Source organism: Somniosus microcephalus, chromosome 5 (genome assembly GCF_052327205.1).
Source record: "Somniosus microcephalus isolate GS21.2 chromosome 5, FLI_Smic_1.0, whole genome shotgun sequence".
Lineage (NCBI taxonomy): Eukaryota > Metazoa > Chordata > Chondrichthyes > Squaliformes > Somniosidae > Somniosus > Somniosus microcephalus.
The window spans coordinates 284,577,625-284,604,102 of NC_140991.1; the positions used below are offsets into that span (position 1 = coordinate 284,577,625).

Here is a 26,478-nt window from a genome sequence, read left to right on the forward strand (position 1 = left end):
TATGAGTGCAAGCCTCTGATTTACTAGCCCAGTAACATAACCACTACATTAATATACCCCTGTATATTGGCAAACCCACTCTGGGCGCAGCAGACTCGATAATCAAATGAAAGCGCTCATTTCCCTGGCTTCAAGTCAGAACACTTCAAAACAAGTGAAGTGTTGCTGCCCCTAAAGAATCCCCCTCCTCCCTCCCCACTCCAGCCACCTCCTCCCCCATCCCGCATCCTGCCCACCTCCACTGACCTCAGTTACAGGCAAAGCAAAGCTGCTCAAATCCAGGAAAACACCCTGTGAGGAGTTTTCAGGGGTTGGGCAACACCACATGGCTCCCAGGGTAGATCAAAGTGTCACCCCCCTCCACTTCCTCCACACCCCCTTTACACCCCTTCCTGACCCCCTCCTCACCGCCTCGCTTCAGCTCTCCTCAGCCCTCCTCACCCTCTCCTCACCCCTTCCTCACCCCTTCCTCACCCCTTCCTCACCCCCTCCTCACCCCCTCCTCACCCTCTCCCCACCCCTCCTCACCCTCTCCCCACCCCCTCCTCACCCTCTCCACACCCTCTCCTCACCCCTCTTCACCCTCTCCTCACCCCCTCCTTACCCCTCCTCACCCTCTCCTGAACCCCTCCTCACCCCCTCCTCACCCTCTCCTCACCCCTCCTCACCCCTTCCTCACCCTCCTCACCCTCTCCTCACCCCTTCCTCCTCACCCCCTCCTCACCCCCTCCTCACCCGCCTCAGCCCCTCCTCACCCCTCCTCACCCTCTCCCCACCCCCTCCTCACCCCCTCATCACCCTCTCCACACCCTCTCCTCACCCTCCTCACCCCCTCTTCACCCTCTCCTCACCCCCTCCTCACCCTCTCCTGAACCCCTCCTCACCCCCTCCTGAACCCCTCCTCACCCTCCTCACCCCCTCCTCACCCCCTCCTCACCCTCTCCTCACCCCCTCCTCACCCCTCCTCACCCCTTCCTCACCCTCCTCACCCTCTCCTCACCCCCTCCTCCTCACCCTCTCCTCACCCCCTCCTCACCCCCTCCTCACCCCTTCCTCACCCTCCTCACCCCCCTCACCTTCCTCACCCCTTCCTCACCCCTTCCTCACCCCCTCCTCACCCTCTCCTCACCCCCCTCTCACCCCTTCCTCACGCCCTCCTCACCCCTTCCTCACCCTCCTCACCCCCCTCCTCACCCCCCTCCTCACCCCTTCCTCACCCTCTCCTCACCCCCTCCTCACCCCCTCCTCACCCCTTCCTAACCCCCCTCCTCACCCCCTCCTCACCCCTGTTGTGTCTGGGTATAATAAGATACAGACTGCAGCAGAAACGGTACAACAGGTGTTTACTCAACGTGGCTCACAGTTGAACTGACTGTACAGATTACTACTCAGTGCTATATACAGGTGTGGTCACTGCCGATACTACAGTATACATGAGCTGTAAAAACTAGTTCCCCCCCTTAAAGGTATATACATTACAATTCCTCCCTTTTTAGATTAACAGCACCATAACACTCATTTAACAATTAAATATCAAACTAATTACAATGAACACTTTTAACATGCAACATTAGCTGAAAATAGTCTATTTATATATTCAGTCTTTGTGGAGGCCTCCTGATCCTTTCTGGATAGCGCCTTTCCCGATTGTCTTGCTCTTGGTGCGGAGGCGATTCTGGCCCCCTGTCGTCGGTTGGTTCATCAGCTTCCGATGCTACTGTTTCTGGGGTAGATGTGACCTGTACGTCGGGTTCATCACCAGGTACGTATGGGCGAGGCATGGGGTTGACTTGTTCCTGTGACTCTAGGATCTGGTCAGCATGGCGCCTCACGATGTTCTCCCCAACGTCCACTGTGTACATTAGTGGGCCCTGCCGTGTGCATATCGTTCCTGGCTGCCATTTTTCTGTTCAGTAGTCGCGGGCCAAGACTGGTTGCCCTACATTGAAGCTCCTTGTTGGCTTCTCATGGATGTGCTGGAATTGCTTACTCTCAACATCTCTTCGTACGTTTGGTCTGAGCAAATCCAGGCGCGATCTTACCCTTCGGTTAAAGAACATCATGGCTGGGGCCTGGTTGGTGACTGCATGTGTCGCATTCCAGTAGGCGAACAGGAAATTGTCCACCTTGTGCTGCAGCGGAATGTTGTCATTGTACATAGCCTTTATTGCCTTCTTAAAGGTTTGTACGAACCTCTCAGCCAATCCATTTGTGGCTGGATGATACGGGGCGGATGTGTAATGCCTTATCCCATTCTTTTTCAAGAACCTCCGGAACTCTTCGGACATAAACTGTGGTCCGTTGTCGGAGCAAATCTGTTCTGGCAAGCCATTCCTGGCAAAAATGGTCCGTAGGACTGCAATAGTTTTCTCCGTGGTGGTGGAGGACATTTTGATGACCTCAAGCCATTTCGAGTGCGCATCCACGGCTATTAAAAACATTGAGTCCATGAATGGACCAACAAAATCAATATGCACCCGTTGCCATGGAGATGAGGGCCACTCCCATGGGTGTAGAGGGACATGTGGTGGTGCACTTTGGATTTTCTGGCATCCTGAGCAGCTCTTGGTCAGGTCCTCGATTTGTTTATCGATTCCCGGCCACCACACATAAGCCCTGGCTAGGCTTTTCATTTTTACCCCTCCCAGATGACCCTCATGAAGCTCATTGAGCACTCTATCCCTTAACTTGGGTGGAATTACCACTCGGGATCCACACATCAAGGTCCCCCGGCACACTGACAGCTGTTCTCTCCTTGTCGAGAATGCTGGCAACAGTGAGTCGCCATGTGCTGGCCATCCCTTCACCGTCAAATCATATACCCAAGACAGTGTCAGGTCATTTCGGGTTTCCTTTTCGATACAAGCGTTAGTTACCGGTAGGTATTCAACTATAGTCGAATGGAATATTTCGACAGGATCCACTGCTGGTGCTTCGTCCGCAGTAGGCAGTGGCAGGCGTGATAGCCCATCAGCATTTCCATGCTGTTTTGTGCCCTTATATTCAATCTCATAGTGGTGCGCCCCTAGAAAAAGTGACCATCTTTGTAGTCGTTGCGCAGTCATCACTGGAACGCCCTTCTTCGGATTAAAAATGGAGACAAGAGGCTGGTGATCAGTCAGCAAGGTGAATTTCTGCCCGTGCAGATAGTGATTGAACTTTTTCACTCCCCACACTAGGCTGAGGGCCTCCCTGTCAATCTGGGCGTAGTTACGCTCGGCTGAGGTTAGTGATCGTGACGCAAAGGCTATTGGCCTCTCTGAGCCGTCCGAGAATTTGTGCGACAGCACCGCTCCAATGCCGTAAGGTGACGCATCACATGCCAACCGAATTGGTAATGCTGGGTTGTAATGGGCCAATACCTTTCGATGTGATTAGTGTTTTGCTCTTCTGGAAAGCTCATCTACATTCGTCACTCTACTTCCATGGCACCCCAATTTGCAGTAGGGTGTTCAGTGGGTGTAGTATTGTAGACAAATTTGGCAAGAACTTATGGTAGTAGTTTACCAGCCCGAGGATCGACCTCAGTTGTGACACATTTTCCGGTGCTGGAGCCTTGACTACTGCCTCAATCTTCTCTGGGGACTTATGTAACCCCTCTTTATCGATAACGTGGCCAAAATACAAGATCTGTTTTCTCAAAAACTCGCATTTGGGGCGGATAGCTCGGAGCCCATATTCCTGCAATCTAGTGAGCACCTGCTCCAGGTTGGCAAGCTGATCACTGTCATTTTCGCCCGTGACCAGGATGTCGTCCAAATAACACTGGTTCCCTGGGATCCCTTGCAGGACTTGTTCCATTGCCCTCTGCCAAATAGCCGGAGCTGATGCTACCCCGAATACCAGCCGGTTGTATTGGTAGAGACCTTTGTGGGTGTTGATTGTGAAGTATTTTTTTGATGCTTCTTCTACCTCCATTTGCAGATACGCCTGGCCAGATCAATCTTAGTGAAGCGTTTCCCTCCAGATAGCGAGGCGAAAATATCTTCAATCCGCAGAAGTGGATATTGTACGGTGTGAAGGACCGGGTTCACTGTTACCTTAAAGTCCCCACAGATGTGAACCTTCCTTGGTTCCCCAGGCGTGCTGCTCAACGACTTTTTCATCACAGGGACGACGAGTGTAGCCCACTCACTCCAGTCTACCTTGAACAGTACACCTGAACGTTCCAGACTCTCCAGCTCTGCTTCGACGGCTGGGCGGATCGCATAAGGTACCGGTCTGGCCTTAAAAAATTTTGGGCTTGCGTTTTCTTCAATTTTAATCGTCGCTGTCATGCCTTTTAGTGTTCCGAGTCCTTGCTGGAACACTTCTTTCGCGTCAGTTAGGAACTTTGACAGTCGCCCAGGTGTGACGTCGTCATCCTTTTTGTCAGCCACAGTCAGTGCCTGTATGGAATGCCAATCCAGTTGTATTTTCCGGATCCATTCACGTCCCAGTAATGGTGGTCCTCCATCTTGCAATACATACAGGTCTAGTTTTGGTGTTTCCTTACCGTTATATATAACGGTCACCCTTATTTTTCCTTTGGGGTAGACTTTTTGCCCCGTGTACGTCTTCAAAATAATTTTTGTGTCTCTCAAGGGTATGTGTGAGAATAGCCGCTCGTAGTCCCGTCGGTTTATGACTGTTAGGGCTGATCCTGTGTCCAATTCCATCTTTACCTGGACTCCTGCTATCTTGAGAGTGACCCAAATGGTTCGGTGATCCTCCGTTGTGATCACATTATGTAGTTTCAGACAACTCAGTTCCCTGCTTTCGGAGTCGTTATTACTCTTTTGTCCGTCTGAACTATTCTCCGTCATCTTATGTACCTTCTTGTACTTTCCTTTGGTAGGTTTCTTATTGCTGGTTTTCTTTCCCGACCTGCAGACTCGTGCTATGTGTGCTACTTTTACACACTGTCTGCACACTTTGTCTTTGAACCAGCAATCATTCTGGTCGTGTGTTGTTGTGCCGCAGCGATAGCACTTCTCTGTTCCATATGACATTTCATTTGTGCCATATTCTTGCGGTCTCTGTTGTATCTCTGCAGCGCCCCGTGCTGCTGCTTCATATGATACCGCAATGCTGAAAGCCTTTTCCAGCGTAAGGTCCTTTTCAGATAAAAGCCGTTTCTGGGTTCCTTCACTTTGAAGCCCACACACAAACTTGTCCCTTAAGGTATCTGCCAGTCCCGCTCCAAACTGGCAGTGTTTCGATAGTTTGCGCAGTTCTGTTAAATAATCAGCATTGCTTTCATCCTTACGCTGGTTCCGTTTGTGAAACTTGAATCTTTCTGCTATCAGCAGCGGTGTGGGGTTTAAATGTTCCTTTAGTATCGTTACTATGTCTTCAAAACTCTTTTCCATTGGCTTCGTTGGGGTTACTAGATTTCGTAATAACCCATACGTCTTTGCACCCATTAAATTTAACAATACCGACGCTTTCTTGTCATCTGACACCTCATTTGCATTGCAGTACACCTCTATTCGCTCGACATATGTAGTCCAATCTTCGACTTCATTGTCAAATGCGGTGATACTGCCACTCTTCGGCATTTTGGGTGTGGTTTAAAATGGCGTCTCCTAATGGCTTAAAATGGCGTCTCCCGCGCTTTCCTTCCTCCCCCGCTGCTGCCAACGCTGCACTCGGCGGTCCTCGTGGCAATGGCGGCGCCTCGCGGGTTTCTGCGCGTCTCTCTCTCCCTCTCTCTGACGCTGCTCGGCCCCTGAACACCGGCTGCGCCCTGTGCGCTCTGCCCTCTCTCTCTCTCCCCCGTCGACGCTGCTCGGCCCTTTGCTGTGCCGCTCGGTCGGGCTCTAGCCCGCCACTGTCCGGGAAGGGTCTGCGCACTACCTGTTGCCAGCCCATTTCGCTGGACCACCTCGACTGGAAAGCCAAGCCTGGCTCTCGACAGCCTCCCCCGCAATTCTCGAGTCTCTGCTGAATGACTGGGCGGTTGCCCGTGGTCGACGCCCGAGTCTCTGGCCTTGACCTCCAATCCACTGATCTCCAGGAACGAATCCCCGGGAGGTGATGCAGAGATGCAGGTAGGTTCGAACTTGCCTCGTCTTCAATGTTGTGTCTGGGTATAATAAGATACAGACTGCAGCAGAAACGGTACAACAGGTGTTTACTCAACGTGGCTCACAGTTGAACTGACTGTACAGATTACAACTCAGTGCTATATACAGGTGTGGTCACTGCCGGTACTACAGTATACATGAGCTGTAAAAAGTAGTTCCCCCCCTTAAAGGTACATACATTACAACCCCCCCCTCACCCCTTCCTCACCCCCTCCTCACCCCCCTCACCCTCTCCTCACCCCTCCTCACCCCCCCTCACCACCTCCTCACCCCCTCCTCACCCCTTCCTCACCCTCCTCACCCTCTCCTCACACCCTCCTCACCCCCTCCTCACCCTCCTCACCCCCCCTCACCCTCTCCCCACCCTCTCCTCACCCCCTCCTCACCCGCCTCCTCACCCTCTCCTCACCCTCTCCTCACCCCCCATCCTCACCCTCCTCACCCCCTCCTCACCCCCCTCACCCCCCCTCACCCTCTCCCCACCCTCTCCTCACCCCTTCCTCACCCCTTCCTCACCCCCCTCACCCTCTCCTCACCCTCTCCTCACCCCCTCCTCACCCCCTCCTCACCCCCCTCACCCCCCCTCACCCTCTCCCCACCCTCTCCTCACCCCCCCACCCCCTCCTCACCCCTTCCTCACCCTCCTCACCCCCTCCTCACCCCCTCCTCACCCCTTCTCACCCTCTCCTCACCCCCTCCTCACCCCCTCCTCACCCTCCTCACCCCCCTCCTCACCCCCCTTCTCACCCTCTCCTCACCCTCCTCACCCCCTCCTCACCCCCCTCCTCACCCTCCTCACCCCCTCCTCACCCCCCCTCACCCTCTCCCCACCCTCTCCTCACCCTCTCCTCACCTCCCCCTCACCCTCTCCTCACCCCCCTCACCCCTTCCTCACCCTCTCCTCACCCCCCTTCTCACCCTCTCCTCACCCTCCTCACCCCCCTCCTCCCCCCTCACCCTCTCCCCACCCTCTCCTCACCCTCTCCTCACCTCCCCCTCACCCTCTCCTCACCCTCTCCCCACCCTCTCCCCACCCCCTCCTCACCCCCTCCTCACCTCCCCCTCACCCTCTCCTCACCCTCTCCCCACCCTCTCCTCACCCTCTCCTCACCCTCTCCTCACCTCCCCCTCACCCTCTCCTCACCCTCTCCCCACCCTCTCCTCACCCTCTCCTCACCCTCTCCTCACCTCCCCCTCACCCTCTCCTCACCCTCTCCCCACCCTCTCCCCACCCCCTCCTCACCCCCCTCACCCCCCCTCACCCTCTCCCCACCCTCTCCTCACCCTCTCCTCACCTCCCCCTCACCCTCTCCTCACCCCCTCCTCATCGCCCTCCCCCACACTGAACAATCGGAGCTAGTTCAGGAACTGGTTGAGGACACAGAGGGCTCATATCAGCTGAGCAGCTGGGTTGGGGGGAGGGGTGCGGTGGGAAAGGCTGAAGACCTGATTTGAAATTTTCAGGACGGAGATCGATAGATTGTTGTTAGGTGAGGGTATCAAGGGATATGGAGCAAAGGCAGTTAAATGGAGTTGAAGTGCAGATCAGCCATCGAATGCAATGTGGTAAAGCCTCTGCTGGGCAGCAAACTTGATACCATTTTGATGAAGGTAAAGTAAGAATAAAAGTGTACTTTTTTTTCTCCAAATTTCAATGGAGGAGAAAGTATTTGACGGTGTTGTAAAAATAAAAATGGGTTTTCTCTGCTGCCTATTGAACAAGCTGGGCCCTGACTTCGTAAGGATTCCTTTTTTTTCTAGCTTCTCCTGCTCACGTTTACCTCAGAGTAAATCAGATGCGATTATTTGGCTGACTGATCACTGAAGACAGAATTTCCGTTTGTTAATAAGGACAGGCAAAACCAAATTCACCACTCAGTTTTGGCGAAAGCTCCATACACATAGGCCTAGAAATTCAGTTGCTTGCGCCAGCCGGTAGCGCCTTAGGAGGAGGAGATGTTGGGCGCTAGGCGGCTAGCGGCCGGGCGCAGCGCGATCTGCGCCTCTCCCCAACTTCACTAGAGATTTAGCGTCGGCGCAAAGTCTTTGCGCGCGCTCAGCTGCGCGCGCAGATCCTGACGTCATTTCATCGTGCAACGCCCTTTGTGCGCCCCAAACCGGAACTTCAGTGGCGCCGCCCTTCTTTGCGCCTGGCGCCCCCAGCGACTGGTAGAGGGGAACGGTTCCCAGTCGCTGCGGGGTGCGGGGGGCGCTATTTAAAGGGGACTCCTCCTGCATTATAAGTGACAGCCATTTTGTGCCAATCCTTCTGTGTGAGAGACAAAGGCAGAGAGCTTTCTGCTTTCACTCAGCGCTCGCACAGGTACTTCTGGCTTCAGACCAGCGCTTTGCACTTGGATTTCACTTTCAGTGCCATAGCCTTGAGTCGCCACATATACTGTAATGGGGGCTACAATGGGTGGAAACGTTGGCTTTCTGCATTGCATTCAAAGGGATCAGAGACGCCGTGAGAGAGTGCCAGTCATGGCCAGACGGAGAAAGGCCAACAGGTGTCGGCACAGGAGGCCTTACCCACCCAGGGTATACCGCCAGCAGTTCTCATATCTGAACATGTCTGAGGAGCAGTGTGTTCGGAGGCTGCGATTCAGAAGGGAGGTGGTCACTGAGATCTGCCACCTGCTTCGCAGAGATCTGCAGCCACAGCTGAGGAGCAGGACGTCTCTGTCGGTGGCAGTGAAGGTGACGGTGGCTCTCAACTTCTATGCCACCGGCTCCTTCCAATCCGCTACTGGGGACATTGCCAACATCTCCCAGTTTGCGGTACATTGCTGCATCCGACAGGTGAACAATGCCCTTTTCAGAAGGAGACGTCAGTACATCTCCTTCCCCATGACCCTGGACAAGCAGCAAGAGCGTACAATGGGATTTGGAAGAATAGCGGGCTTCCCCGTGGTCCAGGGCGTAGAACTGATGAACCAGCATTGGTCAGGCCTTGCTTCAGGGCTGCAGTGCGCAGGGCATGGCAGCCAGACAAGTCCACCCTCCCCCTTTAGGAGCTGACCGGCGCCAGAGTGTCTGCCATCAATCAGCAACTCGCCGCACCTGCGCTGCGCCCGCCCTCGGGGGTATCGCCCCGGACCGCCGGCTTAGCGCCTAATGATAGTCGTGCATCGCCTGTTTTAGCGCAGCAGCAACCTCTTGGGGCGATGCGACTGAATATCGGCGAAGGTGGCGCGAACTTGCGCCGGGCGCAAACTTTAGCGGCCGCCCGACTTTAGCGCCCCGAACGTGGCTATACTGAATTTCTAGGCCATAATATCAACTTGTCTGTTCCCTCAACAGAGGATGCCGAAGTGAGTGTTTCCAGCATTCTCTGTTTTTGTTCCAAGTTCACTCAGTGCCCAGTCTCTATCCCCTCCATCAAAATATTTGCACTGAACTATTCACCAAGCAATTTACATAGTCCAACATCACCATCTGCTGGTAGATAGCTGGAACTACACACACATATAAATCTCTTTTATTTGTCCCATAAATAAATGGAAAGCAGCAAAGCCCAACAACCACTCTACTTGGAGATTTGTTATTGTGTTGGAAAAAGCATTGTAAGTTTAAGTAAAGTGAAATCTGCTCTGTTTCTACTCACTTTCATTCTTGGTAAACCTGATTCATCGTTTAGACCAAACCAAAGCAAAAGCAAAATACTGCGGATGTTGGAAATCTGAAATAAAAACAGAAATTGCTGGAAATACTCAGCAGGTCAGGCAGCATCTGTGGAGAGAGAAACATGTTTATCATCGTTTTTGTAGTGTATGTAACCTGAAGAAGGAACTATATTCTGCAGCCCCTGTATACTGCAGTACCAGTAGTGACCACCCCTGTATATAAGCCTGTGTAGTAACCTTGCATAGTAGTTCCAGTTTTGTCTCTGTTCAGTAAACACCTGTTATCACCAACTCCTGCAGTCCGTGTCTCAATTACACACGGACGTTACACTGGCGACAAACAGATCTGAACTTACCTACAGTTCTGCACCACCTCACGGGGATCCATCCCTGAAGCGAAGTTATTGGAGGTCGAGGCCAGAAGGAAGAAATCCAAAAAGAAAAAAAAACAAACAGCAGAAACGGGCGTCGACCGTGGGCAACCGCCCTCTGATTCATCGAATTAGAAGATTTGCAGGAGAGGCTGTCGAGAGTGGGGCTTGGTTATCCAGTCTATGGTGTTCCAGCTAATCGGGCTGGTGGCAGGTAGTACACTGATCCTTCCTGGGCTGCGGCGGGCTAGAGCTCGATCGGGTGGCTTTTCAACGGGGCCGAGCAGCATTGTCGGGAAGAGGAGAGAGAGAGAGAGGGTGGAGCACACAGGACGCGGCCGGTGCTACGAAGCCGGGCAGCGTACAGACCCGAGAAGAGGGAGGGAAGTGTCCCATAGGGTCTGCTCTGACGACGGGATCAGTAATTAAAATAAAAGAAATTACAAGCGCAGAAAGCCGCGAGCAGCTGCAGTTTGCCACGGGGACCGCGGAGAGCGGCGTTGGCAGCAGCGCGGGGGGAAGCGCGCGAAGACCATAGGGCGTCGCCATCAAGGCATAAAAACGTCAGCAACAGCACTAGCAGCAGCGGGAAGGCAGAAAGCGCGGGAGGCGCCATCTTAATCCAGCGGGGAAGAAGGCAAAGCGCAGGAGGCGCCATTTTGTTCAATCGGGGAAGAAGGCAAAGCGCGGGAGGCACCATCTTAGATCTCCAAGATGCCGAAGACTGGCAATATCACTGCCTTCGATAATGCAATAGAAGACTGGACCACGTATGTGGAAAGAGTCGAAGTATATTGCGAGGCAAATGAAGTAGCCGATGAGAAAAAGGCATTGGTACTACTAAACTTAATGGGCGCAAGAACGTACGGCCTATTGCGGAACCTGATCACTCCAGTCAAACCGATGGCGAAGAGTTTTAACGAAATTGTTGATACCCTACAGGAACACCTAAATCCTACACCGCTGCTGATAGCAGAAAGATTTAAATTCCACAAGAGAAATCAGCATAAAGATGAGAGCAATGCTGATTACCTTACGGAACTACGCGGGCTATCGAAGCACTGCCAGTTCGGAGCAGGACTGGCAGATACCCTACGGGACAAATTTGTCTGTGGACTCCTGAGTGAAGGAACCCAGAAGAGGTTACTCTCAGAGAAAGAGCTGATGCTAGATAAGGCTTTCAGCGTGGCAGTATCGTACGAAGCAGCAGCAAGGGGAGCTGCGGAAATACAGCAAAAGCCACAGGAATACGGCACCCATGAAATGACATGGGGATTTGAAAAACGTTATCGCTGTGGCAGAACAACCCATGACCAGAAGGACTGCTGGTCCAAGGACAAAACATGCAGGCAATGCAGAAAGATGGGACACATTGCACGAGTTTGCAGGTCCGGGAAGAAGACTAACGACAACAAAAAGGCTACTAAGGAACAGTACAGGAAAGTACAAAAGATGACGGACAGTAGTTCCGAAGACCAGAAGAGCGATAGTGAATCCGGGAACAAGAGATTAACCTGTCTCAAACTACACAACGTAATCGCAAAAGAGGATCACCGAACCATTTGGGTCACCCTCACGATAGCAGGGTCCCAAGTCAAAATGGAATTGGATACAGGATCAGCCCTGACCGTCATGAATCGACGAGACTACGAGCAGCTATTCTCACACATACCCTTGAAAGACACATCCATTGTCTTGAAGACGTATACGGGGCAGAAAGTATACCCCAGAGGGAAAATAAGGGTGCCTGTCGAATACAATGGCAAGGAAATACAGAAATTGTATCTGTACATACTGCAAGATGGTGGACCACCGTTATTGGGATGTGAATGGATCAGAAAGATAAGTTTAGACTGGCACTCCATTCAGGCACTGACTGTGGCTGGTAAAAAGGATGACGACGTCACACCTGGACGATTGTCAAAAATCTTAGCTAACGCTAAAGAGGTATTTCAACAAGGACTGGGAACTCTTAAAGGCGTAACCGCCTCGATAAAAATAGAAGAGAATGCAATTCCCAAGTTTGTCAAAGCAAGACTGGTACCGTATGCAATTCGCCCAGCCGCCGAGGCAGAGCTGGAGAATCTGGAGAATGCAGGCATGTTATCTAAGGTAGACTGGAGCGAGTCGGCGACACCCATCGTTCCTGTCATGAAGAAAACGTTAAACAATAAGTCTGAGGAGCCAAGGAAGGTTCGCATCTGTGGGGACTTCAAGGTGACTGTGAACCCAGTCCTTCACACAGTACAGTATCCTCTTCCGAGGATAGAAGATATTTTCGCCTCACTATCTGGAGGGAAGCGTTTTACAAAAATTGACCTAGCACAAGCATATTTGCAGATGGAGGTTGAAGAATCCTCTAGGAAATATCTCACGATAAACACTCACAAAGGTCTTTATCATTATAATCGACTGGTATTCGGAGTAGCATCAGCTCCGGCGATATGGCAAAGAGCGATGGAACAAGTCCTGCAAGGGATTCCGGGGACTCAGTGTTACTTGGACGACATCCTAGTGACAGGTGAAAATGACAGTGAACACCTTGCCAACCTAGAGCAGGTGCTCACTAGACTAAGAGAACATGGGCTACGAGCCAATCACCCCAAGTGCGAGTTTTTTAAGAAACAGATATCGTATTGTGGCCACGTGATTGATGAAGAGGGGTTACATAAGTCCCCTGACAAAATTGAAGTGGTAGTTAAGGCTCCAGCGCCTGAAAACGTGTTGCAACTGAGGTCATGCCTCGGATTGGTGAATTACTACCATAAGTTTTTGCCGAATTTGGCCACAATTCTGCACCCACTGAACGCCCTACTACAAACTGGAGTAGCATGGAAATGGAGCGATGAATGTAAGCGGGCCTTTCAGAAGTGTAAAGACCTGATCACTTCAAGAGAAGTATTGGCTCACTACAACCCATCACTACCGATAAGACTGGCGTGTGATGCGTCTCCCTGCGGCATTGGAGCGGTACTGTCACATAAATTCCTTGATGGTTCAGAGAGGCCGATAGCTTTTGCGTCACGCTCATTAACTTCAGCCGAGCGTAACTACGCCCAGATTGACAGAGAGGCCCTCAGCCTGGTGTGGGGGGTGAAGAAGTTCAATCACTACCTGCACGGACAGAAATTTACTCTACTAACTGATCATCAACCTCTTGTCTCCATTTTCAACCTTCAGAAGGGCGTCCCGATAATGACAGCACAACGGCTATAGAGGTGGTCCCTTTTCCTAGGGGCACACCAATATGACATCGAGTACAAAGGAACTAAACAGCATGGGAATGCTGATGGATTGTCGCGCCTACCGTTGCCGATGGTGGAAGAAGCACCTGCAGTAGATCCTGTGGAGATATTCCACTCGACCATAATCGAATGTCTACCTGTGACGAATGCAAACATAGAAAAGGAAACACGAAATGACCCGACACTCTCCAGGGTCTATGATTTAACGGTGAAGGGATGGCCAGCACATGGCGAACCACTGTTGCCAGCATTCTCGGCAAGAAGAGAACAGCTGTCAGTGTGCCGAGGAACCTTGATGTGTGGATCCAGAGTAGTAATTCCACCCAAATTGAAGGATAGAGTGCTCAATGAGCTTCATGAGGGTCATCTGGGTGGGGTAAAAATGAAGAACTTAGCCAGAGCGTTTGTGTGGTGGCCGGGAATCGATAGAGAAATCGAAGAGATGACCAAGAGCTGTACAGGATGCCAGAAGGTCCAAAACGCCCCACCACAAGCCCCTCTACATCCATGGGAGTGGCCCTCATCTCCATGGCAAAGGGTGCACATTGATTTTGCTGGTCCATTTATGGACTCGATGTTTTTAATTGCAGTGGATGCACATTCAAAGTGGCCAGAGGTAATAAAAATGTCCTCAACCACCACATAAAAAACTATCACAGTCTTACGAACCATATTCGCCAGAAATGGGCTGCCTGAACAGATTTGCTCCGACAATGGGCCACAGTTTGTGTCTGAAGAGTTCCGGAGGTTCTTAAAGAACAATGGTGTTAAGCATTACACATCCGCCCCATATCATCCAGCCACCAATGGATTGGCTGAGAGGTTCGTTCAAACATTCAAGAAGGCTATCAAGGCAATGTGTAATGAAGACATAGCCCTACAACACAAGGTGGATAACTTCTTGTTTGCCTACCGGAATGCGACACATGCGGTTACCAACCAAACTCCAGCCATGATGTTCTTCAATCGAAGACTAAGATGCCGCTTGGATTTGGTTAAGCCAAACGTCAGAAGAGATGTGGAGAACAGGCAGTTTCAGAATATGAATGAAAGGCCAACCAGGAGTTTCAAGATAGGTCAACCAGTTTTGGCCCGGGACTACCGCACAGAGAAATGGCAGCCAGGAACGATCTGCACACGGCAAGGACCTCTAATGTATACCATGGACGTTGGAGAGAGCATTGTAAGACGCCATGCTGACCAGATTCTAGAGTCACTGGAAAACATCAAATCTACACCGCGATCCTATACACCTGGTGATGAAACCGAAGTACCAATTGCATCTACCTCAGAATCGGTGATATTGGAAGCAGACGAACCAAACAACGACGTTGATCCCGAATCAACTTTGCCAGAAGAACCTGATACCCCAAAGAGGCGTTATCCGGACAGAATCAGGAAGCCTCCTCAAAGACTGAATTTATAATTGATTACTTTCAGCTAATGTATATGGCAACTGTAATTGTAAATATGTTATTTAATTATTAACCGAATGTTATGTACTGTTTAGCTAAAAGGGGAGGAATTGTAGTGTATGTAACCTGAAGAAGGAACTATATTCTGCAGCCCCTGTATACTGCAGTACCAGTAGTGACCACCCCTGTATATAAGCCTGTGTAGTAACCTTGCATAGTAGTTCCAGTCTTTTCTCCGTTCAGTAAACACCTGTTATCACCAACTCCTGCAGTCCGTGTCTCAATTACACACGGACGTTACAGTTTTTACCTCCAAGATCTCTCCGCTCCTCCAAATCTGGCCTTTTGCACATCCCTGATTTCATTGCTCCACCATTGGCGGCCGTGTTTCAGCTGCCTGGGCCCTAAGCTCTGGAATTCCCTCCCTAAACATCGCCGCCTTTCTATCTCTCTCCCCCTTTAAGAAGCTCCTTAAAACCTAACTCTTTGACCTGTCTTAATATCTCCTTCTTTGACTCGGCGTCAAGTTTTGTCTAATAACACTACTGTGAAGTGCCTTGGGACGTTTTTACTAAGTTAAAAGTGCTATATAAATGCAGGTTGTTGAGATCTGTCAGTTTTATCTCGCGAGGCAGCTTGCGGTATATCCAGAGAATTATTAGCAGCAGAGGTTCATTGTTCGTCCTGGGCGCACAACCTCCCAGAGTACTTTGCACATGAAGTCACACTTTGGCTCCTAGGATGCGTGGCGGGGCCCGTGGAAGCAGCTGTTTGTGCTGTGCACAAGAGAAGATTAGGTGGCGAGTGCCTGAATCGTAACAGAGCTGGCGTGAGTCTCACAGAGGCCCCAGCGCTAAAGGGGATCGATCCCTTACTGTACCAGAGCTGGGGATCCCTTACAGATGGCTTTTCTTTGTCCCTACAAAGGCCAACGGGCACTCTTAGTGGAACAGCTGTCACTGTTTCCCTTTCCCAGCGGCCTAATCAGGCCCGGCACCCTTGTGCTAATGACCCCCACCTTGGGAGGTCCGAGTCCATGGCTGCAGTCAGACAGGAGTCAGGATTTCCCACTTTTCACGCGGTGCAAGGGTCCCAGAAATCCAGCCCCAGTGTGGTTGGTTTTCCAGACAGTACAAATTCCATTCAGTTTTATGGAACATTGGAACAGGAGTAGGCCATTCAGCCCCTCGGGCCTGTTCTACCATTCAGTTAGATCATGGCTGATCTTTATCTTAACTGCATCTACCCGCCTTGGTTCTGTAGCCCTTAATGCCCTTACCTAACAAAAGGCTACTAACCTGAGCTTTGAAATTTCCTATTGACCCCCAGCCTCAACAGCTTTTTGCAGGAGAGAGTTCCAGATTTCCACTACCCTTTGTGTGAAGAAGTGCATCCTGACATCACCCTTGAATGGCCTGGCTCTAACTTTAAGGTTATGCCCCCTTGTTCTGAACTTCCCGCCTCCCCCAATCCTCGAGGAAATAGTTTCTCTCTATCTACCCTATTGAATCCATTAATCATCTTAAACACCTCAATTAGATCAGCTCTAAATCTTCTGTATTCAAGGAAATACAAGCCTAGTCTATGCAACCTGTCCTCATAATGTAACCCTTTTAGCTCCGGAGGTGCAGTGCCCAGAACTGAACGCAGTATTCCAGATGTGGTCCAGAGCTTTATATAACTGTAACATAACTTCTACCCCTTTGTGACGCAATGACTCCATTTTGTTGCATCCAGGGGCAAAGCAGCTGCAGGATGGTCAGACGCAGAGCTACGGGCAAGGTCGGGTTGCCACTACCTCCACTTCACGGACATGCTGTACTGCGCGGAGAACCAAATACGAAGTAAGTCCCTCCCTGAACCTCTCTGCCTCACTACCTCTCTCTCCTCCTTTAAGACGCTCCTTTAAACCTACCTCTTTGGCCAAGCTTTTGGTCTCCAGTTCTAATATCTTCTTATGTGGCTCGGTGCCAAATTTTGTTTGATAATCGCTCCTGTGAAGTGCCTTGGGATATTTTATGACGTTAAAAGCGCTATATAAATGCAAGTTGTTGTTGCCGTAAGTTGGGATCTCTGCTCTGCACTCCATGGTGTGAAATTTCCCAATATGAATTGACATGAATCTTGTCATTCATGTGGAAATGACTTATGAAATGATACTGGGCGGCCTGCTGGTGGCGCTGTCCAGGGAGAGTATAAATACTCGGGCATGGGCCCAGCTTGCTCAGGACATTCTTTAACAGGAACTAGTGAAGGACACAACTAGATCTCCATGTTGAAAAACAGTTGATTAAAGCCTTGTTTAATACTCAGACCAGGTGTCTAGTAGTTTTCTTACGTCATGATTATGTACAGGAACGCTGAACGGAGTAAAGCAGATCATATTTGTGTCAAAAACTGAGCTCCATGTTTCATGTTCCCACAAGCAGTGATGAACACTGGAGAAAACGGCCTCACAGTCTTCAGAGTCCTCACAAAGGAAGGCCAATGGGTTTGGCTCCAAACTAATGGCCATCTGCCCTGCAGAAACAAGTCCCCAGAATATGCCACAGTGCCTCAAGAGGAACTCAAGTAAGTTACCTCTTCTTTTTAATAACATTTTTCTTGGAATTGTTCTTCAGTTACGTGTTGTCATACACTTCTACATTATAACTAGTAAACACAACTGTTCAAAGAATATGAAAGAAGCGCACAATTTTTTTAATGCCCCGATGATACTTCTCCTGGGTTGCTCGCCGCAGTGTCCTGGAGATCAATCTTTCATTCCTGGGGACTCCAGGATAACCCAGGACTTTTGCCCAGCTTCACTCTAACCTGCAGCTTTATTTAAACTGCCGTCAGTACAAATTGCAACCCTACACTGCTTAGAGGGGATTCGCCGGGTTCAAGTATACAAAAAGTAATTGAACATTAACAAGATGCGATTTACTTATTTATTTACAAAAAGAAAATACTGCAGATGCTGGAAATCTGAAATAAAAACAGAAAATGTTGGAGATACTCAGCAGGTCAGGCAGCATCTGTGAAGAGAGAAACAGAGTTAACGTTTCAGGTCGATGACCTTTCTGACGAAAGGGCATCGACCTGAAACGTTAACTCTGTTTCTCTCTTCACAGATGCTGCCTGACCTGCTGAGTATCGCCAGCATTTTCTGTTTTTATTTTATACTTATTTATTTACTTCTGTTTGTTCTTGCACTCACTGCGCCTTAACGAGGTGAGAACTAGTGACTAAGCCCAGCTGTTTCTTCCCGAAATAAACAGAGCACTTAAGACGCTATAACCGGCAACTTCAAAATTGACGTTAGTGCAAATGGCTAATGGTTATTGCTTTTTTGGCCAATATAAGCGACTGCCCTTTTTAAATATGGACATTTTAAGTGATGGGGATTGACGTAAGAAACTACTAGGCACTTGGTCTGACTATTAAACAAGGCTTTAATCAACTGTTTCACCACATGGAGATCTAGTTGTCCTTCACTAGTTCCTGTTTACAAAATGTCCTGAGCAAGCTGGGCCCGTGCCCGAGTATTTATACTCTTCCCTGGACAGCGCCACCAGCAGGCCGCCCAGTATTATTCCATAAGTCATTTCTACATGAATGGCAAGATTCATGTCAGGGATGTACTTCAAAGCCCATGGCCGCACAGCAGCATGTTCTGTGCATGTTATAGTAATGTTTCTCATTTTCCACAGGGATGCAGAGGGATCCAAGGAGGGGCATCTGAGGAACCAATCCAATCTTGATCAATCAGACAGCGGCGACAGACTAGTGTACAGCAACTGCAACAATACATCCCTACAGTTGAAACATCTGTATGAGGAGCATCTGACAAAAGAAGGAAGAGAGGAGAAATATGAGCCTGCTAGAAACGATGGTGGCGATAACCAAAATGAGCCACTTAATTTTTGCACCTCATTTCCCAGGGCTCCAAAGGTTTCCATCGCAGATGATTTATGGGCATCGGAATACTCCAGGGGTCCGTCGAATTCGCAGCCCCCGAGACCTGCGGAGAGGATAAGCAATGTACCTGTACAGGTGGCTAAACCCTTCTGCGGCAAAGGTAGACTGCTCTCCGAGCCCCAGCTCAGGGGTAACGTGCAGGCCTCTAGCTTTCAAAATGTAGCCCAGAGCTTCAGGGGCGTCAGAGAGGAGGTGCAGCAGAGCCAGCCCTACTGCGCCTTGCACTACACCGACCTGGAGGGCTACCCATCTGAAAGCTGCAAATCAGAAGATGTCGCGTCAGTCGCCGATCTCGTTGCTCAAAGGCCGAAGGAGCCTCCCGCAGGGTACTGCAACAGCGCGGAAATGTTCCTCGGGGTGCATGTCAAGAGCGAATACAATCCCGACCCGCACAATGGAATGGACGGGGCCTTGGGATCTCCAAGTCGTCTGTGGACCGACAGTGGAGAAATGGGGAAAAAGATGGCGGCGAGCTTCCCGGGGCAGTTGAAGTGTGATTCCAACACGCTGGAGCAGTTGCCACCCTGTGAAAAACTGAAGGCCCTCTTCCCAGCTCCATTCTGCGGGGCCAGTGCAGCCAAGGGCAGCAGCCTGTGGACGGCGGGCAGTGCCTGTAGCCACAACAGGCCATCGAAACACGATATAGACATGGCTCACTTCAGTCCACAGAGAGCCACCCATTCCCACTGCACTCGCAGTGACCAACCTGCGGACTGTTTGCAGGCACATGCCTTCTCACGCCATCCTATCCAGGACAAGGGCCCAAGTCAAGAGGCCTATAAAGTGCCACTGCAGTTCAAAGGTCGTGACCTAATCCACACAGTCATCAAACGAGAGCCCTCGCCCTCTCCTCCTTGGTCCTGCGACAATCCACACGACATACAGACAGCCTTGCAAAGAAATATGCCCAGCTGTTTGATAAATGCATTGACTCACAAAATTACACAGAACGCCTATTTGTAATCCTTGTTTTAAAAAGAAACCATCGCACTTTTTTTTTTCAAATCTACTTGGCTCCGAGAATGTTGTCTGAAAGTATTTACTTTGCTGTAATTCCTGATGTATCGCTCATCGCCGTTTATTTTGCAATTTTGTATGAAGATTTTTTATTATAATTTGCTTATGACGATACTGCATGTGAATGTTAACAGTCTTGGAGCACATGAAAAACATTGAAATACTCCATTTTAAAAAGTCAGTTGTGTCTGAGGAACCCACAGTTAGAACAACTTGTATTTATATAGCGCCTTTAACATAGTAAAAGGTCTCAAGCTGCTTCACAGGAGTGTTATCGGTGAAATTTGACACCGAGCCACATAAGGAGATATTAGGGCAAGTGACCAAAAGCTTGGTCAAAGACGTAGGCTTTAAGGAGCGTCTTAAAGGAGAAGAGAGAGGTGGAGAGGCGGAGAGGTTTAGGGAGGGAATTCCAGAGCTTAGGGTCTAAACTTCTGAAGACACGGCCACCAGTGGAATGGAATAGAACCCCGATGTTAACCCTGCTCCCCACCCCCAGGAAATTGGGTGGGTGGGCAGTTAAAACTGGGGCAGCAGTCTGGTTGAAAGATGCACTGTCTGGTACATAAAGAGATTTAAACTCTTTCTTTTTATTCTCCTCCATTGAGTTCCTGCTCTTGTCCTTAAGACAGCGGTTCACCATTCTGCAGTTGCTACCTTGCCCAAAGATCTATACTTCATGGCGTGAGTCTGTGAGTGTTAACACGGCTGATCCACCTTTAAAGTTACTACAGCCAAGCTTGATTTAGCCTTAACCTGATCTCCACAAACTTAGGCTTCCAGCGCCGTGTCACTGGACAGCAACCAGGAGAGATGGGATGCATTTCATCCTAGAATGACAACGCTGAGGCTAATTGTAATGCTCCCTGTGATACACAACTAACTCAGCACAGATCGGGGATTGAACCTAGGACCTTCCTGGCTCGGTATCACACCTGGTGCTTGGGTTATTCCTCTTTAATTATCTAATAATGTGACTGTTTGCAATGTTCTAATGTGCACATGGTCCAGACAGCATAATGTGGATAGTTTGCCTGTTCTTTTGCAATGGAAACAAGGAAATGAGCTATCTTGCTTTGGAACATTTTTCTGCATTAAATGCGCTATATAAATGCAAGTTGTTGTTGTATCCAATGCATAGACTAACAGAGTTTGAGCGTGAGTTGCAGGCATGTATTGGATTTCTGTTGCCTTTGGGCTTGAATTTGTACTGTCATGGATGTTCAACTCATGCTCCAACCAGCCAACAAACCCTCTTTGTAACAGAGTCACAGGTACAATAGTATAGTGATTATGTTACTGGACTAGCAATCCAGAAAGTACGAGTTCAAATCCCAGTTCAGTTGACCACAAAATTGTCAGATTGTCATAAAAAACCAACTGGCTCGCTAATGTCCTGTAGGGAATGAATCCTGCCGTCCTTACCTGGTCTGGTCTATATGTGATTCCAGTCTCACACCAATGTGGTTGACTCTTAATTGCACTCTGAAAGTGGCCTAGCAAACCACTCAGTTGCATCACTACCTACTCGAGGCAACTAGGGATGGGCAATAAATGCCGGCCCTATCAGTGACGCCAACATCCCGGAAACATAGAAGATAGGAGCAGGAGTAGGCCATTCGGCCCCTCGAGCCTGCTCCGCCATTCAATGTGATCATGGCTGATCATCCAAATTCAGTACCCGGTCCCTGCTTTCTCCCCATATCCCTTGATCCCTTTAGCCTTAAATATATCCAACTCCTTCTTGAATATATTTAATGAATTGGCCTCTACTGCCTTCTGTGGAAGAGAATTCCACAGGTTCACCACTCTCTGGGTGAAGAAATTCTTCCTCATCTCTGTCCTAAATGGCTTACCCCTTATCCTTAGACTGTGACCCCTGGTTCTGGACTGTCCAACCATCGGGAACATCCTTCCTGCATCTAGTCTGTCTAGTCCTGTTAAAATTTTATAAGTTTCAATGAGATCCCCTCTCATTCTTCTAAACTCCAGCGAGTATAAGCCCAATCGACCCAATCTCTCCTCATACGTCATTCCTGCCATCCCAGGTATCAGCCTGGTGAATCTTCGCTGCGCTCCTTCCATGGCAAGAACATCCTTCCTCAGATAAGGCAACCAAAACTGCATACAATACTCAAGATGTGGTCTCACCAAGGCCCTGTACAACTGCAGCAAGACATCCTTGTTCCTGTACTCAAACCCTCTCGCTACGAAGGCCAACATACCATTTGCCTTCTTAACCGCCTGCTGCACCTGCATGCTTACCTTCAGCGACTGGTGCACAAGGACGCCCAGGTCTCGTTGCACTTCCCCTTCTCCCAATCTATTGCCATTCAGATAATAGTCTGCCTTCTTGTTTTTGACACCAAAGTGGATAACCTCGCATTTATCCACGTTATATTGCATCTGCCATGCTTCTGCCCAATTACCCAACCTATCCAAATCATACTGGAGTTTCTCGGCATCTTCCTCACAGCACACACGCCCACCCAGCTTTGTGTCATCTGCAAACTTGGAGATATTACATCTAGTTCCCTCGTCCAGATCATTAATATATATTGTGAATAGCTGGGGTCCAAGGACCGATCCCTGCGGTACCCCACTAGTCACTGCCTGCCACTCGAAAAAAGAGCCCTTTATTCCAACTCTTTGCTTTCTGTCTGCCAACCAGTTCTCTATCCAAGTCAATACCTTGCCCCCAATCCCATGTGCCTTAACTTTACACGCTAATCTCTTATGTGGGACCTTATCGGAAACAATTTTTTTTTAATGCCTTATGTGCCTGCCACACACCCCTCTCTTATATGTAATAGCCAGTTCTAACGAAGGGTCTTTGACCTGAAACGTTAACTCCGTTTCTCCCTCCACGGATGCTGCCCTGGCCTGCTGAGTTTTTCCAGCGTTTTCTGTTGTTATTTCCTCTCTTCCGTGTAATGGTTACAACAACTACAATTTGCATTTATATGGCACTTTTAACGATAATGTAAGAATTGTTTTCAAAGTGTCATAATCAGAAATATGAAGAAAAACAGGGGCTGATCACAAGAAAACAATCACATCAAATTGTTCAGATGCCATCATAAAATAAGAGGACCATGCTCTACCAGTTTATAAGTATTTTAACCTTAACGTGAGATGATTATCATACTCAGAATACATCATTTTGATAGCACATATATAAGAATGTCAGTGTTACTTTTAGCAATAAATATTGAGCCAATGTCGAAATTAAGGTTTTATTTCGAAGTGATTTTTTTTTCCATTTCGTTAATGAAAGATTAAATCTGTGATCTAATCACTGCAAGATTGACAGGATTTCATTGACAGTAAGTTACCGGGAGACATGTAACACTGCTCGGTACATCACATACTCATTGTGATGATCCCTACATGAAGTTTCAATCCTGACAGTTTCCTGTAAAGATAAATATAATCTTCCTCATTTAGTGTCTCAATACCCTGTTTTTTCTTGTGTGCTGCCTCTTTCGCTGATTTTCCAACACAATACAAGAAAGGAAGCTGATTATGTCTCGTCTATTAAATCAAGTATTAAAGAGATAAAATGTTGAGAATAAGTTTTGCTCCATGACTGTTTACTGATTGCTAAAGCCTGCTGTCAATGTTGCTGCTCATTTCTTGTAACTAAATGTAAAAACAGCAATAATGTACAGAAAGCAACGTGTATTTATGAAATGACTTTATTCAGTTTCAACATATATGCGATATCCTTAATACTTCGCTTTTTTTTCTCTATCAAACTTTTTTTTTGGGGGTGGGGTGGGGTGGAGGGTCAGCAAACAAGCACTTGCAGGTCAAGTACAGATTGATACGCACACTAAACTACCCAGTACTCTGCTGCAACAATGTGCCTTAAAGTCAGCTTCACAAAAATACCCACTGCTATGGCAACGAGATACAGGAAGCTCTTTTTTTATCCGGCACTGATGGGACCGGCGTGGTGCCGGTTTATCAAAAAGTTCGGATTACAGAGAGGTACAGTTAAAAGGTACGAGAGCTCCATACACAGCAACAAATCCAGGCTTCCGTTGCTTAGCAACAGCTGCAGGAACCCCAGCCACAGACCAAGCGTCCCTGTTGCTTAGCAACAAGTGCAGGAACCCCGATTATACAGCCACAGATCCAGGAACGGCCACTAATATGAAGTAAAACTTACCTGAACCTACTCCTGAATTTTGACGGTTAACAGAGATTTCTGGTTATTTAGGTGCCGGTAAATCGAGAGTTTCCTGTATTTGCCAGCTCGTATCTATGACTCTTGAATCCCTGCTCCCTGCCAGCTCCCCTCTTCCCTCTAGGAGAGCAGCAGGATTTTTGCACCAAGTTGTTCCACAGTTCCTATTGCTCGCTTTAGTGGTTATTGAAATAGCAGATGTATCTGAGGCCCTTTGCAAGCTTTTTTTAACTATATTTTATATTCAGCACTAGTCAATCTCAAGTGGCGTTGCACACGCAGTCAAGTCCTAGTGTAGCTTTCAGGTGACGCGGGGTTAGAGGGTGGGGGGAGAGCACAATGATGTAATTCAGTACACATTTTAAAGTCATACATTCTGTCCTTTTACATTTCCATTATAAATTCCTTTGTCTACTCTTCTAACGGGAATGGCCTGTGAGGCGTTAAACAGAGGCCCCGGGCGTCTGCCCTGTCAGGTGGATGTAAAAGATCCCACGGCATTATTTCAAAGAAGAGCAGGGGAGGTCTCCCCTGGTGTCCTGGGGCCAACATTTTTTCCTCAACCAACATCACAGAAACAGATGGTCTGGTCATTATCACATTGCTGCTTGTGGGAGCTTGCTGTGCAGAAATTGGCTGCCGTGCTTCCTACATTACAACAGTGATTGCAGTTCAAAAGTACTTTATTGGCTGTGAGGCGCTTTGTGATGTCCTGAGGTCGTGAAAGGCGCTATATAAATGCAAGTTCTTTCTTTTCTTTCCCTATGTAAACTTGTCATGTGGTATACCCTGTGATGGCGCTACAGTTCCCATTATAAATGTGGACAAAATCATTTATAATGGCAAAAAAATGACAAGTTTGGGCAAACGTGAGATTTTTAATATAGATTTTTAAAGATATATGCAACAACTGTGTTTTTCACAAGCTTGAGAAAACAGTTTCTGCTCAAAAACAAAATTTCAGAACTTCTTCAATGCAATGCAGTTTACATTATTTGTTGCAATATTCCCTTACTCAGAATCAATGGAAGAAAATTCTCCTCATAGTCTTGCAGACAGTGTGGATCTGTCCGGGAAAACATGTAAAACAGTTCGTTTTTCCAATCAACAAATATGCTTTAGAATCTTCTAGAATGAAGGAATCATTCCTGTTCTACCATTTTGGAGTGTGCACTAATTATTGTTTTATAATTCCAAAACATTAAAAAATCCAGTTTAAAAAATTATCTACAATAAAATATTTGTACATATTTTATCAAAACCTCTTCTAATTGCTCCTGACTATCATTGTCTATGCAACTAACACACACCCACATACCTTGACAAGACAGTTGAGGCCTACAAGAAAGGAGGGAGAGAGAAAACAGGGAACTACAGGCCAGTTAGCCTGACATCAGTCGTCGGAAAATGCTGGAATCCATTATTAAGGAAGTGGTAACAGGGCACTTAGAAAAATTATAATATGGTTAGGCAGAGTCAACATGGTTTTATGAAAGGGAAATCGGGTTTGACAATTTATTAGAGCTTTTGGAGGATGTTACTAGCAGGGTAGATAAAGGGGAACCAGTGGATGTAGTATATTTCGATTTCCAAAAGGCCTTCGATAAGGTGTCACATAAAAGGTTATTATACAAGATTAGGGCTCATGGGGTTGGGGGTAATATAGTAGCATGGATAGAGGATTGGTTAACGGACAGAAAACAGAGAGTAGGGATAAACGGATCTTTTTCAGGTTGACAGGCTGCAACTAGTGGGGTGCCGCAAGGATCAGTGTTGGGGCCTTAGCTATTTACAATCTATATTAATGACCTAGATGAAGGGACATCTGTGTAATGTATCCAAGTTAGCTGACGATACAAAGCTCGGTGGGACAGTAAGCTATGAGAACACAAAGGGCTGGATTTTGATACTGGGGCGGGCTGGGGTCGTGTAATCCGCATTTCGTGTTAGCCACCCGATTCTAAATTGATGTGGGAGATTGATGCGATTTTAACTTAATTGGCCAATTGAGTTCCAACGTGTGGGAACCCATGGCAAATGAGTTTTTCCAGTCTGAAAGTCGCCTCCGATGACGTCATCATTGCTGCTGCATTTAAGGTCTGCAACAAGCCTTGCTTCTTCTGCAAACTGCCAACCTTTTGGCCTTTCATGTTAGAGGGACCTGGAGGCAGAATGACCAGCGAGAGACCTAGGTCTGCTCCCAGATTTGATGATGCTGCCCTGCAAGCTTTAGTAGAGGGAGCAAGAGTACATAAAGAGGTGCTCTTCCCTTCTTCAGGGAGGAAGAAGCCTCCCCAGCAGACCAAGGCTGTGTGGATCCAGGTGGCAGAGGAGGTCAACTCATTATCAGTAACCCGCAGAACCTGGATTCAGTGCAGGAAGAGATTTCATGACTTTCTGCGCACTGGAAAAGTGAGTATGAATTTCCCATCACCCACAATCTGATCTCCATGGCCTCTCCTCACCAGCACTCAGCTTTAGCAATCTCTTCCTCCACATCCCACTTGACATTGACACCCATGCGCCCTTACCCATTCCCTCTCTCTCTGTGGTCACATTCACCTAACTATTTGACTATGCA

The 26,478-nt window shown here is 48.6% G+C and overlaps 1 protein-coding gene across 2 annotated transcripts in view; it reads left to right on the top strand.

Annotated features, from left to right (window-relative positions):
* The window catches only part of ahrra (aryl-hydrocarbon receptor repressor a), a 329,025-nt gene extending 303,857 nt beyond the window's left edge, over positions 1 to 25,168 (top strand). For both annotated transcript variants that reach the window (XM_085989051.1, XM_085989049.1), the window contains exons 9-11: positions 16,463 to 16,569; positions 17,155 to 17,296; positions 18,421 to 25,168. In XM_085989051.1, coding sequence (XP_085845177.1) covers positions 16,463 to 16,569; positions 17,155 to 17,296; positions 18,421 to 19,651 — 1,480 coding nt within the window. In that variant the 3' untranslated portion in view covers positions 19,652 to 25,168. The remainder of the gene's footprint in view (positions 1 to 16,462; positions 16,570 to 17,154; positions 17,297 to 18,420) is intronic.
* Positions 25,169 to 26,478: the final 1,310 nt, after the last annotated feature.